This window comes from Dissoconium aciculare (assembly GCF_010015565.1).
Source record: "Dissoconium aciculare CBS 342.82 unplaced genomic scaffold K489scaffold_8, whole genome shotgun sequence".
Taxonomy (NCBI): Eukaryota; Fungi; Ascomycota; class Dothideomycetes; order Mycosphaerellales; family Dissoconiaceae; genus Dissoconium; species Dissoconium aciculare.
In genome coordinates, this window is record NW_022984958.1 from 908,206 (window position 1) to 923,776 (window position 15,571).

The 15,571-nt window shown below is 54.7% G+C and overlaps 6 protein-coding genes across 6 annotated transcripts; 3 read left to right on the forward strand and 3 right to left on the reverse strand.

The window, feature by feature from the left end:
- Positions 1 to 289: 289 nt before the first annotated feature.
- Positions 290 to 3,001, reverse strand: K489DRAFT_395307 (WD40 repeat-like protein). Its single transcript, XM_033606839.1, has 3 exons — positions 2,763 to 3,001; positions 914 to 2,707; positions 290 to 832 (listed from the first exon to the last, which is right to left on the reverse strand). The coding sequence occupies exons 1-3, from the start codon at positions 2,853 to 2,855 to the stop codon at positions 575 to 577; spliced, it is 2,145 nt and encodes a 714-aa protein (XP_033458727.1). The 5' UTR covers positions 2,856 to 3,001; the 3' UTR covers positions 290 to 574.
- A 139-nt stretch (positions 3,002 to 3,140) lies between these two features.
- Positions 3,141 to 4,526, forward strand: K489DRAFT_381676 (chorismate mutase). Its single transcript, XM_033605186.1, has one exon. It carries the CDS (start codon positions 3,371 to 3,373, stop codon positions 4,175 to 4,177), a length of 807 nt encoding a protein of 268 aa, XP_033458728.1. The 5' UTR covers positions 3,141 to 3,370; the 3' UTR covers positions 4,178 to 4,526.
- A 249-nt stretch (positions 4,527 to 4,775) lies between these two features.
- On the forward strand, positions 4,776 to 8,234 carry K489DRAFT_411127 (uncharacterized protein; the record flags this gene model as incomplete). The annotated part of the gene is made up of 2 exons (XM_033607776.1): positions 4,776 to 5,431; positions 5,486 to 8,234. 2 exons carry the CDS (start codon positions 4,776 to 4,778, stop codon positions 8,232 to 8,234), a joined length of 3,405 nt encoding a protein of 1,134 aa, XP_033458729.1.
- Positions 8,235 to 8,945: 711 nt separating this feature from the next.
- On the reverse strand, positions 8,946 to 11,728 carry K489DRAFT_389544 (uncharacterized protein; the record flags this gene model as incomplete). Its single annotated transcript, XM_033606519.1, has 3 exons — positions 8,946 to 11,305; positions 11,371 to 11,570; positions 11,628 to 11,728. The coding sequence occupies 3 exons, from the start codon at positions 11,726 to 11,728 to the stop codon at positions 8,946 to 8,948; spliced, it is 2,661 nt and encodes an 886-aa protein (XP_033458730.1).
- Positions 11,729 to 12,331: 603 nt separating this feature from the next.
- K489DRAFT_254291 (uncharacterized protein) lies at positions 12,332 to 13,018 on the reverse strand. The gene is made up of 2 exons (XM_033599984.1): positions 12,991 to 13,018; positions 12,332 to 12,912 (listed from the first exon to the last, which is right to left on the reverse strand). Exon 2 carries the CDS (start codon positions 12,743 to 12,745, stop codon positions 12,428 to 12,430), a length of 318 nt encoding a protein of 105 aa, XP_033458731.1. The 5' UTR covers positions 12,746 to 12,912; positions 12,991 to 13,018; the 3' UTR covers positions 12,332 to 12,427.
- Positions 13,019 to 13,400: 382 nt separating this feature from the next.
- Positions 13,401 to 14,769, forward strand: K489DRAFT_254336 (nagb/rpia/CoA transferase-like protein). The gene has a single exon (XM_033599985.1). The coding sequence runs from the start codon at positions 13,525 to 13,527 to the stop codon at positions 14,611 to 14,613; it is 1,089 nt and encodes a 362-aa protein (XP_033458732.1). The 5' UTR covers positions 13,401 to 13,524; the 3' UTR covers positions 14,614 to 14,769.
- Positions 14,770 to 15,571: the final 802 nt, after the last annotated feature.

A 15,571-nucleotide genomic window follows, 5' to 3' on the forward strand; every position in this document is an offset into this window, starting at 1 on the left:
CGTCAACTATGTCTTTTAATGCGATTAGATCGTCTGGCTTCCTTGAGCTTCCTCCTTTCTCTTTCATACCTTCCAATCTCGACGATGAGGATTGCAAGAGATAAAGGGGAAAGGAAGCGGAAAGGATTAATGACTTGTAGATCTTCTTATTGCGCTTTTGATACACCATTCGAAAATGAAAAGACTAGTAGAAAAAGCTCTTTCTTTGCATCAACTATTTGCTCCTCTCGCAGTAGAAACACCGCAAATGATGAGAAGAAACATCATAAACAATAAGGAGAAATATCACAAATGATGAGACGACAATGCAGAATTTCATAAAATACGAGTTGTACAGTGATTCCAGGAAGAACTTCACCCTGTCCACGATCGATGAGAGCGACTCGTCGCCCAATCGTGATCAAATGAAAATTCGTAGCGATGTCGCTTCATAGGGCAGACACCTCACTCTAGCCTCTCCGAACACACACACGTATACATTGGCAAGGCATAAGACGTATAGCAACACCTTCGTCCGCAAGAAAAGGGAGCGGGAACTTCTCCTTCGCACTGCGCCTTGTCATAGCGATCATGATCAACAGCTCCACACGCCCACGACACCATCCTTCCTGCCCTCGCAGAGATACCCGTCTTTGATACGGACATGTTCGACAATCGAGGAGTTATTCTCCGGGTCTCCGCAATCCCATTGGCGGCCTTCGGTTTTGTCGTAGACTTTCACGACGGGCTCGCCCGCGGCAGCGACGATCCGGCGGGAGTCGAACTGTAAAGATGTAATGGCTGAATCGTAGGCGAATGCATCGTGGATATTTCCGGTGCGGAGATCCCAGATCTGAGAAGGAAGTTAGCTAAGTGAGAATTTTGGGGGGGGGGGGAGAGAGCATCGTGCAAAAATGACAGAGAATTTACGTACCCGGACGCTTCGATCGAGACTTCCCGTGACTAGAAATACGTCGTCGAACTGTAACGCGGTGATAGGACCTGTGTGGCCCACAAGGCTGCGATGCACCATTCCACTACGTAGATCCCAGAGTCGAACCATACCATCAGCAGTTCCGCACGCGAGGGCAGCATCAAAGACCTGAATAGCACCGACGAAGTCTGCCTCGGCGGATTGCATGCGGCCTGTCGTCGGTCGCCACCAATTTCCACCGCCAGCGGTAGAGTTGGAGAACGAAGGTGAGAAGGCGGAGGGGGGTGCGGCATTGACGTTGGTGTTGATCGTGGAGGCTTGGGCGGCAGCCCAGAGGACATCGAGGGTTTGCACACAGCGGCCTTTTTCGAGGTCCCATTGTCGTAGGGTCTTGTCTGCAGAGCCAGAGACTAAGGTGTTGCCGCGGAAATGGAGGGCTGTGATCTCGGCGACATGTGAGGTCAGAGTAAAGAGGTGGCAGTCGGACATGGCATCGGCGCGGTATGTGTTGCGAGGTGGCTCAGAGGAGGCACTTTGGCCTTCGGGGGTTGAATAGAGATCTTCACCGGATGATGGCGCATCTGGATCGTCGTTCTTCGAAATACTGCTGGAGACAGGAGGCGTGTAGTCGGCATTGTTGAGGTCCCATAGACGAATGGTGGCGTCCATGGATCCGGTTGCGACAATGTTTTCCTCTACTTGAAGGCATCGCACGCTAGACAAATGACCTTCCAACAGACCCACGCAGCGTCCCGCGTTGAGATCCCATACCCGAACAGTATCGTCTAGCGAAGCAGTGACCAGGGTACCGAATGGCGTGTCAAAGTCCAAGGCTGTGATCATATCGTTATGCGCATGGAGCTCGCGGATCTGACTGCCTGACTCCATGACTTCATGTAGCACTGGGGTGGACACTTTGCGTGGAACCCTCTTCCTCTTGGACTTGGGTGTCATCTCTCGGGCGGCATTCGGTGTCTTCGTTTGGATGCTTTGCGACAAAGATCCTGATGAGCTCTCAATGGTCTCGGTCACGAGTGGCTCCTCCAACAAAGCGGAAGTTCCTTCCCGTATCGCGCCCAGCGCAGGACTCTTCGAAGCCAAAGCAATTTCATCATCAAACTCTTCTTGTAACGTGTCCAATCGGTCCATAGTGATCCCTAACTCATGCTCCATATCACGCTCCTCGTCTTCCAGACCAGCCAGTCGTTCGAGAATGACCTTGCGCATGGTATTGAGATTGGCAATCTTTTCATCGATTTCTCGAATTTCACTGGCGCACATGGTTTTTCTGACACCCATCATCTCCAGCTTATGCTCTAGTCGATCTCGATCTCGTCTGCATTTCACCAGCTTGGCCGGCCCTTTCTCCTCTTCCTCAACCGCTGTCAACAGCTTCTGTCCCTTGCTATTTCGCCGACTATGAGCCTTCTTCTTCCCACTGACAGCAGCGTCGACATCTTCATCATTGCTGGGCAAGCTGGCCTTGAAACCGTCAAGTAAACTAAATGCGCTTTTCCTCTCTGGCGCATTGCGTATGAGCTCATCTGGTAAATATGACAGCGCTCGATGTTCGATTTCGGCATAACTGAACTTGCTGCGAAGAAGCTCCCGAGGGTTGCTGGCGCGCGCGAAACTGAAAACGCTCCGTTGTATTGCCGATCGTTGCGCCAGACGATGAACACTACTCAATGCATTGCGGTAGTGCTCGTTCCCGGCAGCAGCATCGAAGTTTGAGGAGACGAGGTGTGTAGCAGTCGCGTGGACGGTGCGGCCGAATGCTTCAAGTTGGCGAGACTGTATTCGCCATGATCAGAGACAACAAGGACATATCTCGAGACGTGCAACTCACACCGAGGATGGAATCGTCTTCGGAGACGTATTCCAGATGTGGAGCACGGGGAGAGCGCTGCGGCGATGTGCTACGGCCTCTGTGCGGAGCCATCGCTATGTCGAAGGACGTGTGGTCTTCCCGGTTTGCATTATTTGTTCCTCGAGTATTGATTTGGATGGTTTTCGTATGAATGTTGAGTGCGCTTTCTCTTGGATGTTTTTGTTGGAACAGCTGCGATAGACCAAGCTTTGTTTCCGGCCATGACCCCGAATGACAGCATGCAGCAAACAAACGAACAGAGGGCACTCCCGCGTGCGAGATCAAAGCTTCACACGCCGTAATACAACGTCACTGAGAATTGCGCCTGAATTCTTCTAACCGCGGCTTTCCTTTCCTGGGGTTCCAGTCATCAATCACCATTGATCCCATTGCCGGGTGACATATTTGCCCATTACATTGCAAGAAGTATCGAAATAAGAGTCCCTGTAAATATACGACATTCGGGACGTTGTAGAAAGGACCACAAGGATAAATCTACCTGCGATCCCCACTGGCATAGAGGTGTCCATCAATAGCAAGAAACCCAAATCCACCAAAATCGAGGGGCTCACGCGAGCACGCACAAGATGGATACCGCAATCGATTTGACCGATCCGAAGTCAGCGCTCAGTCTGCCACATATCAGATATCAATTGATCCGTCTCGAAGACACTGTACTGTTCCATTTGATCGAGCGGGCACAATTCCCATTTAGCAAAACGATCTACACGCCCGATGCCTTTACGTTGCCCGACTCAGGCTACTCCCTATCAGACTGGAACCATCGCGAGCATGAAAAGCTACAGTCTCAGATTCGTCGATTCCAAAGCCCTGACGAGACTCCCTTCTACCCGGATGCCATGCAGCCATTGATTCTCCCACCTCTGGAATACCCTCAAATCTTATGGGAAAACGATGTCAATGTGAACAAAGACATCAAATCATTCTACGTCGAGACCCTCCTCCCTTCCATTTGCGTTCAACTTCAACGTAGTGAACGTTCCGTAAAGGCGCAGGAAAACTATGGCTCCGCCTGCACGGCGGATGTTACCTGTCTGCAAGCACTTTCAAGGAGGATTCATTTCGGAAAATTCGTGGCTGAGTCCAAATTCCAGGAGGATCCTGAGAAGTTTGTGAAATTGATCAAGGCGAGTGATCGAGCGGGCATCGATGCAGCCATCACGAATGCTGCAGTCGAGCAGAAGGTCCTCGAGCGATTGAGGTTGAAGGGCGAGGCTTATGGAATTGACCCTAACATGACCACTGATGGCTTGACACGAAAGATCTCGGCAGATGCGGTCGTCAGTCTCTACAAGGATTTTGTAATCCCGTGGACGAAGATTGTCGAGGTCGAGTACTTGATGCAACGTCTGAAGGGAACACAATGGGAGTGAATTCGGCGTCCACGTCGACACGACGAGTACGTGAAGAAGATCAAGCACGATATCAGTGTTAGACCCCTCTGAAACAAACGCGGCGACTGACTTCTCGACGGAGCAAAACGAGAAGGCTTTGGGGATGGATATACGTCGAATTTGAAATGCTCCGCGGTTGTGAGCGAATGCCTGTTGCCCGATGACGCGGAAGAAAAGATGAAGCGGAGAAGCACTGTGATAAGGGACAAAAAGTTTTGTTTATGGTATGATGGATTTACAGAACTACGTGGCTCTCAATAAGCCGAGCGATCTAGTGATTAACCCAATGATGTATGTAAGATGTTCATGCCACTGAAAACTTTGGAACGTTCAAAGGTTGGATCCATGGATTTGTTATACGTTAGGGTTTGGGTAATGCATACATGTTGGCAAAAGTGATGTCGGCGTTTCGAGCTGGGGGCTGTCCGGATAGATCCGAGCGGACAACGGCTGGTCGGCGATGATTTGGCCCTGCAGTAGCTTATCTGATTCAGATTGATGAAATAAGTTACATCCATGGATTTTTCTTGTGCAAGCAAGAAACGCGTGCAATAAATTGTCGCATCAGAAATCGACAATGTCGAACAAAAGGGAGCGATCTGGCAATGATACCGACAGGCCACCAAAGAGACAAAGAGCGGAGCATGAAGCCCCTGTAATTGAAGAAATTCTCTTCGCGCGACAATTACAAGAACTTTTGGTCTTCAGCCAGGATGGAACGCAGGCACTTCGCAATGGTATTGCATCCTTCAAGGCATTCCTCGAGAACATCCTCTATCACAAAGACGAAGAGAATCGCGCGCGACAAATCTCCATCTTAAGAGAGTATCTGGATGTCCAAAAGCCGGCAGATATCAGCTCATTGGATCGGCCTTTTCTCGCACAGCTTTGGCAAGCCTGGTCATTCGGAGGGCAAAACCATGAGGATTATCTCGTCTCCGCTGTGGCTTCAATTCTCGCACTACTATTGAAGACACTATCAACAATACTCGATCTGCGCGAATATGGACTGCTGCTATGTCGTACTGTCGTGCAGAATCAGCACTTGCGCCTGATCAAGCGCAGCATGGACGCTCCGAAGCACAAAGAGCATCTCATATCGCCATGTTTGAGGCTTTTGACAGAAGTGACGAGTTTCGATGGCGGCAGTCTGGCTCGAGAGGTCTACAAACGTCGCGAGCAAACGTTTGACATTGCAACTCTGCGACGGACTTTGGCCATGGTCAAAACTGAGTAAGCTTATCCATCTGGGCCTTAACCTGGACCTGTGACTGACAGAACTTAAAGTGTTACCGAGGAAGAAGCACGCCGCCGACCGTCATTACGGACACAAGCTCTGCGATATGTCCTGCAGCACCTCAAATACCTCCACGAAGGTGGCAAGGTAGACATCTTGAAGAATCGAGGACTTTGCTCGTCCCTTTTCCAATACATCGCGACCGACCCGGCTGAGGTTGCTGCTGATCTACTGAACACGATTGAGCAAAGTGTTCTTAAGGACAGTGAACTTCCCCGCTCAGCCAAAGCTGCGATTCTCACAGCTCAGAATCTGGAGCGGGTTATGGAAATTGCGACAAGAACCGCAGAAGACGATACTCATGGAATCTCCGCCATAGCGTTCGCATGGCTTCATTCGATATGCACGACATCCTCATATGGTGTACTTCGGTCGCATAGCTGGTACCCGCCTGGATCTAACACGGTGGAGGTACCTTCCAATGACGATGCAATCTTGACCCGGCTCGATGAAGTGGCTCCTTTCGATGGTGAGAGATCGTTCAACGTGAGAAATACTACTTTGCTCACGTGGATTCTCGCTCTGCGACCTCATGCAAATCCTAAGGAAAGGGAGCTGTTTGTTGCCACTCTTCGTGCAGCCCCCGAATTGGTCGCTGCGTACACCGCTGAGAAGACTCTGCAGATGGAGCCCAAATTATCTAACACATGGATCGGTCTCGCTTCGGTGATGTTTGAGATCGTGCAACTGCCCGTTCCTGCATACTTGGGCAACGACGAGACCTGGGCGCAGTTACCACCGAGCCCAGCCATTATCATCGAGAATATACTGCCTCGACCGTTGACTCAAAAAGTCTTGACTCGATGTCTCAACCAGAGCAGCAGCTTGATATCCTTTTTCGCAGTTCGGATATTGGTGTTAGCCTTTCAGAAGATGAAGATTGTCTTGTCGGAGCTCTCAGCCCATGCTTCAGACATTACTCAAAGACAATGGACTGGGTGCCGCGAGACATTAATTCACTTCTTCATTGAAAGATGTCCAAAAATGAAAGATGTCATTGCAACTTTTCGTCAAATCCCTGACGATGAAAAACATGCATTGCAAAGGGAGGCACTCACGAAACTATTGAGACTCTACTATGAGGTGACGCCTCTACAGGCGCTGGAAGAGAAGTTTGAAATTTCAACTGTTCTAAACGCAGCACTCTTGCGTGCCGAAGCTGCACAGCTCTCTTCTGAGACAGATAAGACTGCCGAATTGCGAGCTCTAGAGTTGGAACACCTCCTCTCGATCGCTCAGTACAGTCCGGCTATCAAGTGGTTCCACAAGGGCTCGCTTCGATATTGCCCGATAGTGACGCTCCTGCGTATGCACCGCAAGGACACCACCAATCCACAGATTCGTAAACTCATCACTCAGGTTCTCCAAGAGAATGGTATTCTCAATGCTCATGAGAGTCCTGACGTTGAGCCACCAGCGAACGCACTTGTTGCCAGTGTACTCCACATGGCCGATGGGGATTCGACATGGGAGTTGCTCGAGGATTGCATTGTGCGGGCCAGTCGAAAGCCCGTCAAATACGTCGATGATCTGGAAGCGATTGGTGTGCAGAAGTCGAAGAAAGATGTTACTACCACTGAAATGCCGAGCATATTAGCTGCCGTGATCCTCGAACAGAGTCCTTTCGTCGCTGCCGACAAAAGCGAAGCCGCTGCGTCGAAAGCATCGTGGATGAGGCTGTTCCTCAGATTGCTCGCCGAGACTGGCGACTCGGGAAGTATTCTCCAGGAGTTGACTAAACAAGTTGGCAAGGTCATACCAAGTAAATCAAAGGACAAGAAGGTATCCACAGGACCCCTATCTGAGATACTGCCTCCACTACACGCCACTTCGGAGACGCAATCCCAGACTGTGCGACCAAAGACGGACCCACAGCTTTCCTTCAAAACGCCCGCTCCGGAGTCTGACAACCACCCCGAGCTCTTCCGCTGGGCTCAGAAGGACATTGATCTCGCCATTGAAGATGGTGACATCGACGCCTTGATCCTATGCCTCTGCTCCCAGCACACCGACATCCGTCGCCAGGCGCACGGACAGATCATCAAAGCGAGACATGCCCTCCAAGCCAACGCCACCTTCGAGAACAGCAGCCAGCTGGGCCTCGTCCTCGGCGAACTCAGCGAGACCTTCGAGAAGCAGCACCTCGCCCACGACGCCCCGCCCCTCCCCTACCTCACCGGGACGTTCGCGGCGCGCGCCTTCCGCGCCCAGACCCAGCCCGCCTCGGACATGTACCCCAAGATCAACCGGTTCCTGATCCGCGGGCCCGAATGGCGCAGCTCGCGCCTTCCCGGGTACTGGTTCTCCAACACGGTCTCGGGCCTCCCGGAGGAGGACGACGCGTACTGGCGGGAGGTCCGGTGGGTGCTGGAGTGGCTGGTGGACGGGCTGCGCACGGGCGCGGACTTCGACCTGCTGCGCCGCGCCGGCGTCTTCGAGAAGGCCATGGCGCTCGCGCGGGGCCCCGGCGCCGCCGCGAACCCCTCCGTCAGGGAGCTCGTGCTGGAGCTCCTGTCCCGGGCGGCGGCGGTCGACGGCGGGGCGCTGTCCCTCGTGACGCGGTGTGGGGTCCTGGCATGGCTGGAGATGCTGGCGACGACGACGACGACGGACGATGCGGCCCGCGCGGAGGCGCTGAGGGCGAAGATCGTGGCGAGTTGCGACGCGGGGAAATTGGAGGATTGGATGGCCAACCGACGGAGGAGGAAGCCCGAGGAGGAGGCGGAGGCGGCGGCATGATATGTTTTTCAAATGTTCATTAGACCTCTTTTCCCTTCTCCACGGGCGCGGATGGTCGTGCCTCGCACCGTCGGGTGAGGTTTGACCCTGAGACACACACACGCGCGGTATATATAAGGACTCTGCCCACTCTCACTCATGCATCGCTCTGCGGACTTGAAAACAACCCCCTGCCCCCTAGATGAAGCAGAAGAAGGAGAGGGGGAAGAACAAGGCAAAAATGACAACCAAAGACTTTCCACACAACCCCCAGTGACAGAAAAGAAAAAAAAGAGACGAGAAAAGTTAAAAAAAAGAGCTACGCTTGCATTTCTTTTGGCCCGCCCGCCGGCCTGAACATCACACCTCTACCGTGGAGGAAACGACGACGACAACGACGGGGAGAAATTCCCACAAGACGACAGATGCCCGCCTTCCTTTCCCGTCCCTTCCCTCCTTCTCCCGACCCTTTCCTCTACTCCCCTCCTTTCCCTCTTCATACATTTGAAGAAAGAAAAGGGAAAACAAGGAGGAGAAGGGGAACACGGACCCGCCAAAAACCCCTTTCATTTCCCCTTGCCTTTCTCCTTTTCGCGCGCCCCTCCTGTTCCTCTCCCCTCCTCCTCCGCAGCAAGCCACGACAGATTCCGATTTCCGCGTGGAGTCTGCAAAACGAGGGCACAGCGATGGAAACAACGAGGGGAGGGGGGGAGGGAGAGGGAGCAGGGGCGGCTAACGGCGGCCTGGCTCCCCGATGCCAGGGGGTAGGATCTGCACGCCGTAACCGCCGCCGCCTCCTCCCGGCGGCGGCGGGGGTCCGCGCATGTGCTGCTGCTGCTGCTGCTGCTGTTGCTGCGGCAGGGGGGGTCCCTGGGGCGGGGGCATGCCGTAGAAGCCCGGCGGGGGCATGCCGGCCTGTGGCGGCGGCGGGTGAGGGGGGAAGCCTGCCGGGGAGGGGAGCTGGTCGTTGCGGGGCTGCTGCGGTTGCGGATGCGCCTGTTGTTGTTGTTGCTGCTGGAACATGCCGGGGAGGTTGTGGAAGCCCGGAGGGTGGTGGCGGACCATGTGCGGGTTGAAGCCCGGGGGTGGGGGGCCGCCGGCGAAGTCTCCGCCAGGTGGTGGGCCGTTGTAGAATGGTTGTTGTTGTTGTTGTTGTTGGGGATGCGGCATCGGGGGGCCCATCTGGGGGATGTGCGGGACGCCGCTCATGCGGCGGACTCCGATCGAGCCCTGACTGGACTGGGGTTGATGTTGGAAATGTTGCTGTTGCTGGACCTCGTAGTTCCTCCTGAGTTGCTGCTGTTGCTGTTGTAGTAGAATTTGTTGCTCGTCGAAAAACCCAGGCGGAGGGGCTGCGCCGCCGGGAGCGCGCTGGCCTGCCCGTCGTTGCTGGGATTGTGCATTTTCTTGCATTTGCTGTAGCAGTAATTGCTGCTGCTGCTGATGTTGATGCGGCTCTTGTTGCTGTTGTGCAAAGTTGCGCATCAACTGCTCTTCAAACAGTCCAGGAGGCTGATTGGGCATTCGCGGTTTCGGGGCGTGAGGCTCAGCGGGGGTTTTGTTCTCGTGACCGAAGCGCTGGAACAGCTCCGGCGGGAAGTTCTGTTGCCCAGGAGGGTGCGCGTCGTTGGGTTTGTCATTCGTCCGGGCGGCGTCCGTCTTCAGCAGGTTCAGCAGCTGCTGGCTGCCGTTGCTGTCGAATGCCGTCCGCTGCGATCGCTGCTGTTGCGCGAGCAGGTTCTGGATGTTGTTGTCCGGGGTCGCGGCGCCTCGCGCTGGCGGATCAAACATCGGTCCGAAATCGTTGATCCTGCCCGAAGCAGGCCGGGACTGTGGCGGTTGCTGTTCCCGCAGCGCATTGAATGGGATCCCAGGGGTTTCTGGGGTCATGGTCGCCCCTGGCGGATAACCTTGCCTTGCATTCATCCCGCGCGGCATCTGCATGGGATCGAACACACCTGCGTACTCGGGTTCGTCCACCATCCGACGTCCGATGCTGCTATTCGTGCCGTCTCCGCGGAGTGGATTCTCCGGCGGCGACTGTAACCTCTCCGGGCTACGCGCTTCGAAGAGGTCCGTAAATCGACTTTTCGGCCTCCCGTTGAAGCCCGTCTTGTTGGCGGGAGGCGAGGCGGGCGCTTGGTCGTTGGTCGGGTTCGGCGACGGTGCGATCTTCGTCGAGCCGAGCATTTGCAGGACACGGTTGAAGCCGACCTTGTCTTCAGCGCTCGCTTCGACCGGAGGCGCCTGAGGAGCAACGAACGGTTCCGGCGGTGGGGTGGTCACCTCCGCGGGCTTGAACATGGATGCGAACCGACTGGCCTTGGCCTTTGATCCCGGTTTGGTGGTTGGGGCAGGTGCGTTGCCCGTCGATGCAGCTGCGTCGTTCGCTCCCCACCCGGGCAGATTGAACCCATCGAGCTTGAGGGGCGCGACGTTCGCCGGCCTCGCTTCGGGTTCTTGTTGCTGTCCGGGCTCGGGTTCGAGGGGCTCCTCCTTCTCGAGGTCTTTCCTCGGCTTGCCCATGCTCTCCTTCCACTTCTGGAAGTCTTCCTGTGTGCGAGCCATCCCCATGCCCAACTCTTGGTCTTTCTTGACCACGGCGTCTTCCACGAACCATTCGGGGTCCTTTTCGACGTGGCCTCGATCGCCGTCTCGCTCGCGGCGCTGCTGTTCGCGATCACGCCAGCCGCCGGTCCGTTCGCCGTTGTGGCGTTTGTCATCGCGACTGCCGCCCCAACGCGTATCGTGCCTCTCCCCGTAGCCGTTGCGCCGCTCGCCGTCCTGATCCTTCTCATGTCGGCCGTGTCGGTCGCTCTTCTCTCGCCCGTGATCGTCGGAATCCCCAGCGAGCGCCCGGCGCTCACGGTCGCGGGTCCAGCTCTCGCGAGCATCTCGTCCATCCTTGTCGTTGGTGATCCGACGCTGCTGGCGATCGGCGAAGAAACGGCTCCGGGCGGTCTCGGCCTCTTCGGCGTGTGAGCCATCGGCGGGGGCGGGCGTGGTCCCGGAGCGATCTGGGAAGTCTGCCAGCCTGGGGATGTTGCGGCTGGAGGGGAACATGGTCCGCGGCGGGCCGAGGGAGATGTCTTCTGCACGACGAGGCACGCGACGGTCAGCCCGGCACGATCCATGGAAAGGCACTCACATAACTCACCTCCGTTCCTCGAAGTCACCGGCCGTGACAGGCCCGGCCGCTGCCCGGTGCTGAAGCTGCCCATCGGACTCCCATCCCCCAACGAAGCCGAAGCCGTCAAACCTGGCCGCTGAAGCTTTTTGGAGGCGGTGGATTGTTGGGGTTGTTGGGATTGCTGTTGCTGTTGTTGTTGATGTTGTTGTTGCTGTTGGGCGGCGTCACTGTGTGGGATCCTTAGCCTCTCCCTCGCGCCGTCGTCCCGCTCGATGTACACGTACTCTATCCATTGCTCGATGGCGGGCAGGTTATCCGGCTTCTGGACCAGGGGAGATGTTCTTAAGTGGTAGAGCTCTTCAGCGGTATACCTGCGGATCGCCATGACGTGATCGGAGGCCAGCTCGAGGCGGGAGATGTAGAATTACAGGTTTTGGAGGTGTCGATGTCTGTCAATGGTTCAAGTCGGGGGGGGGGGGGGGGAAAGCGCAAGCCAAGCCAAGATCTTTGATGTGATGTGATGTGATGTGATGTGATGTGATGAGAAGCGATGCGATGCTGCTGATGAGGATCGAGCGATTGGCGAAAGATATGAATGGAGAGCCGCGAAAATGACCGAGAGGTTTTGGTGGAAGAGTGGTCAATGGAGATGAGGTCGGAATTGGATGTTCCCGATGCAATATGGTGGTGGATTGCAGCGAGAGGGCACAAGACCTTTGCGGGTCGCGGCGCGGAGGAAGAATTCCTACCTAGGGAGGAATCCCTAGGGAATTTCCTGGGAATTTCTCCGACGCAGGAGCGCGATGGGCGGGAGCGGGGAGCTGCAATGGATGGCGGAGGAGGAGGAGGAGGAGGAGGAATCTCGTCGATTGTGTGCGATGGTCGAGAATGATGTCGAGGTGTGTCAGCGATGGTGGAATGATATGGGGATATGGGGATATGGGGATATGTGATATGGGAAAATGGGGTTGTTGTAGTAGTTGGTAGTTGTGGTGGTGGTGGTTAATTGTGGTTGTCGTGGCGGTTTAACTGAGGCCCTTCTTTTTTTTGCCCCCGTGGTGTTGACAGGGAATGCAATATTTCCCTACAGCACAACAACGATGATAACAGCAACAACAACAGCAACAGCAACAATCAATCGGATCAGCTCGCGTGTGATGTGAGAGTGGTGGTGGTGGCAGTAATGTGTGGCAGTAATAATGTGTGGTGGTGGCAGTAATAATGTATGGTGGCAGTAATAATGTATGGAGGCAGTAATAATGTACGGTGGCTGTGGTGGTGCTGTTGATGCTAATAATGCTTGCTGGTGCTGATACTTGCTGCTGATGACTAACACTTGCTGGTGCTGCTGACTAACACTTTGCTGATCGGGTTGGTTTGGTGTGTGTATGTATATATCCATGGATATGTTGTTATGTGGACGTGGACGTGTGTGTATGTGTTTGGTCGGGCTTCGGTTTCAGTGTCTCCATACTTTCCCTCGACCCTTGCTTGACCCACCTGCAGCAGTTGGAGAGAAGCAATTCCACAATCAATGGATGGGATGGGACAATAATAATCACTCCAGGGCTGGATTCGATATATAAAATTTATCATTATTATCATTATTATTATGCAACCAACCAGAGATACAGTAAGCGGAAATACCTATTGTACATATCGTATTGTTGTGACCTGATAAATGAATGGATAAATGGATAAATGAATGAATGAATGAATGTATAAACAATCCTCGTCTGCATAACATTTGTGTACAGGTGTACCAGCACAATGACGGAGGAGGAAGACACATTTCTAGGGCAAAAAAGGGATTCGAAGGGTTCGCGGGGCACGAAGCCGATGATGATGACTCAACTCCATTGCTTTATCCTGTCGTGACCTACTTCTTAATATCAACAAATTATTGCGGCATCGTGTCTCCCAATGGGGTCTGAGAGGAAACCTCACATATGCACACCAAAACATCTATCACGAGCCATTCGCGACCTATCATCATCATCATCATCATCATCATCATCATCACCACCACCACAGCCATAAATAACAATCGATCAATCACCACATAATCCAAACAGCCACCAATCTTCCAAAAAAAAAAACCACCTCACGAGAACAACAAGAAAAGTCAAAGAACAAAAAGGGGGAAGAAAGGAGAAACAAAAACCAACAGAAAAAAAAACCATGGCGGACCTCACCGACCCCTCCCTCCCGGACGTCGTGCACACCTACCACCGCCTGCTCCACGAAGACCCGGACCTCACCATGCCCGTGGCGGCGATCGAGGCGCTCATCCTGCGCCTGAGCGAGACCCCCGCGAGCACCATCAGCGAGACCCTCGACCTGATCAGCACGCTGACCAAGCAGCTGAAGACGCACATCCCGAACTCGATCTCGCTGTCCGCGGGCACGGACCTCTTCCAGCAGTACCTCATCACCTCGCTGCAGCGGCCCACCGGTAGCGCCCCCGGAGGAGGAGGAGGAGCAGGGGATTTCGAGCAGGTGCGCGCCCACCTCGTGCAGAACGGGAAGCTGTTCGTCGAGCGGGCCAAGGCCGCGCGGGAGACGATCGCGGGCTTCGGCCGGCACCTGATCCGGGACGGGGACGTGATCCTGACGAACGGGGGGTCGCGGGTGGTCGGGGCCCTGTTGCGCAGCGCCGCCGAGGCCGGGAACGGGAACGGGCGGGGCAGCGTGCGGTTCCGGGTGATATACGTCGTGAGCTCGGACGACGGGACCGCGGAGAGCGCGGAGCACATCGCGGCGCTGCGGGAGCGCGACATCCCCGTGGCGACGATCCCGGCGACGGCGGTGGCGTTCGCCATGGGCCGCGTGACGCGCTGCTTCGTCGGCGCCGAGGGCGTGGTCGAGAACGGCGGCGTCATCAGCCGCCTGGGCACCTTCCAGATGGGCATGCTGGCCAAGAGCCTGGGCAAGCCGTTCTACGTCGTCAGCGAGAGCCACAAGTTCGTGCGGCTGTACCCCGTCGGCCAGGACGACCTGGGCTTCGAGCAGAGCGTGGTCGAGTTCCGGACGCTGCGGGACGAGATCTCCGCGAGGGAGGAGGAGAAGGAGACATCGGAGGAGGACGGTAATCAGAACGATGAGAACAAAAACAGCAGCAGCAGCAGCAGCAGCGGAAAGAAGGTCTCGCGGAAGGCGGAGGAGGCGGTGGATTACACGCCGCCGCACCTCATCTCCGGCATCATCACCGAATCCGGCGTCCTCCTGCCCAGCGCGGTGAGCGAGGAACTGATCAAGATCTGGTACTAGGGCGGGGTGACCTCGAGGGGAGAGGACGAAAACGTGTGGAAGTTGCCCCCTAGTCGATGATTTCAAAGCCCAAAAAAAGAAGGAACTAAAAAGTCCTGGCAGGAAAGGGCCAAGAAAGAAAGAAAGAAAGAAAGCGAGAGCGCCAACGAGGCGAAGAGCAAGGGGAAAAATTGACGACGAGGGGATCTTCTGTGAGTTGCCCGATGAGGGTTTCTATTTGTTGTGATTCATCCCTTAGCGAAGGCGTTACATAGGCGTCGAAAAGAGAATTTACATCCTTGTGGGATTTTTGTTTTGGGGATTCGGGATTCGAATGGGATCTGGCGGTGTTTCCTCCTCTCTCTCTCTCTTTCTCTCTCACATATGTATATTTTCACACACCTACACACCTATATATACCCGAGGACGCAGGGAGGACACTTCTTTCCCTATCTTTGTTTCGTGGACATGTATAAGGCGAGAGAGAGGCCTATTCGGGAGAAAGAGAAAGAGGAAGAAGAGGATCCGGGAGGGGAAAAGAGCCCTGTTTTTCACGTCCGTCCTTCGGGTTTCCTTCATTTTGTTCCCCATTTCTCATTTCATTTCATTTCGTTTCATTCCCTCTGAGAATAAACCCCCCCCATGTCTCTCTCTCTTTCTCTCTCTCTCAAGATGGGATCTCTGCGTAATTGTACCCTCGAACAGATAACCCATCCATCCATTCATGCATTCATCATCATCAAAAAAGGATCGTCGGTTCGTCCGTCGGGTTCAAAAGTCGAAATCCGAGCATAATTCCCTCTTCCCTCCTTTATTCTCCCCATCGTCGTTCAGACCACCACCCGTTTCTTTCCCTCCCCGATCGACCAAGAGGGGGGAAGAAGAGAAAGAAAAGACAAAAACAGACAAACAGACGCCGATGGAGGGGGGGGGAGCAAATTCACCGTCGAGTTTTTCAACCCCGTCACTCGGCCAGCTC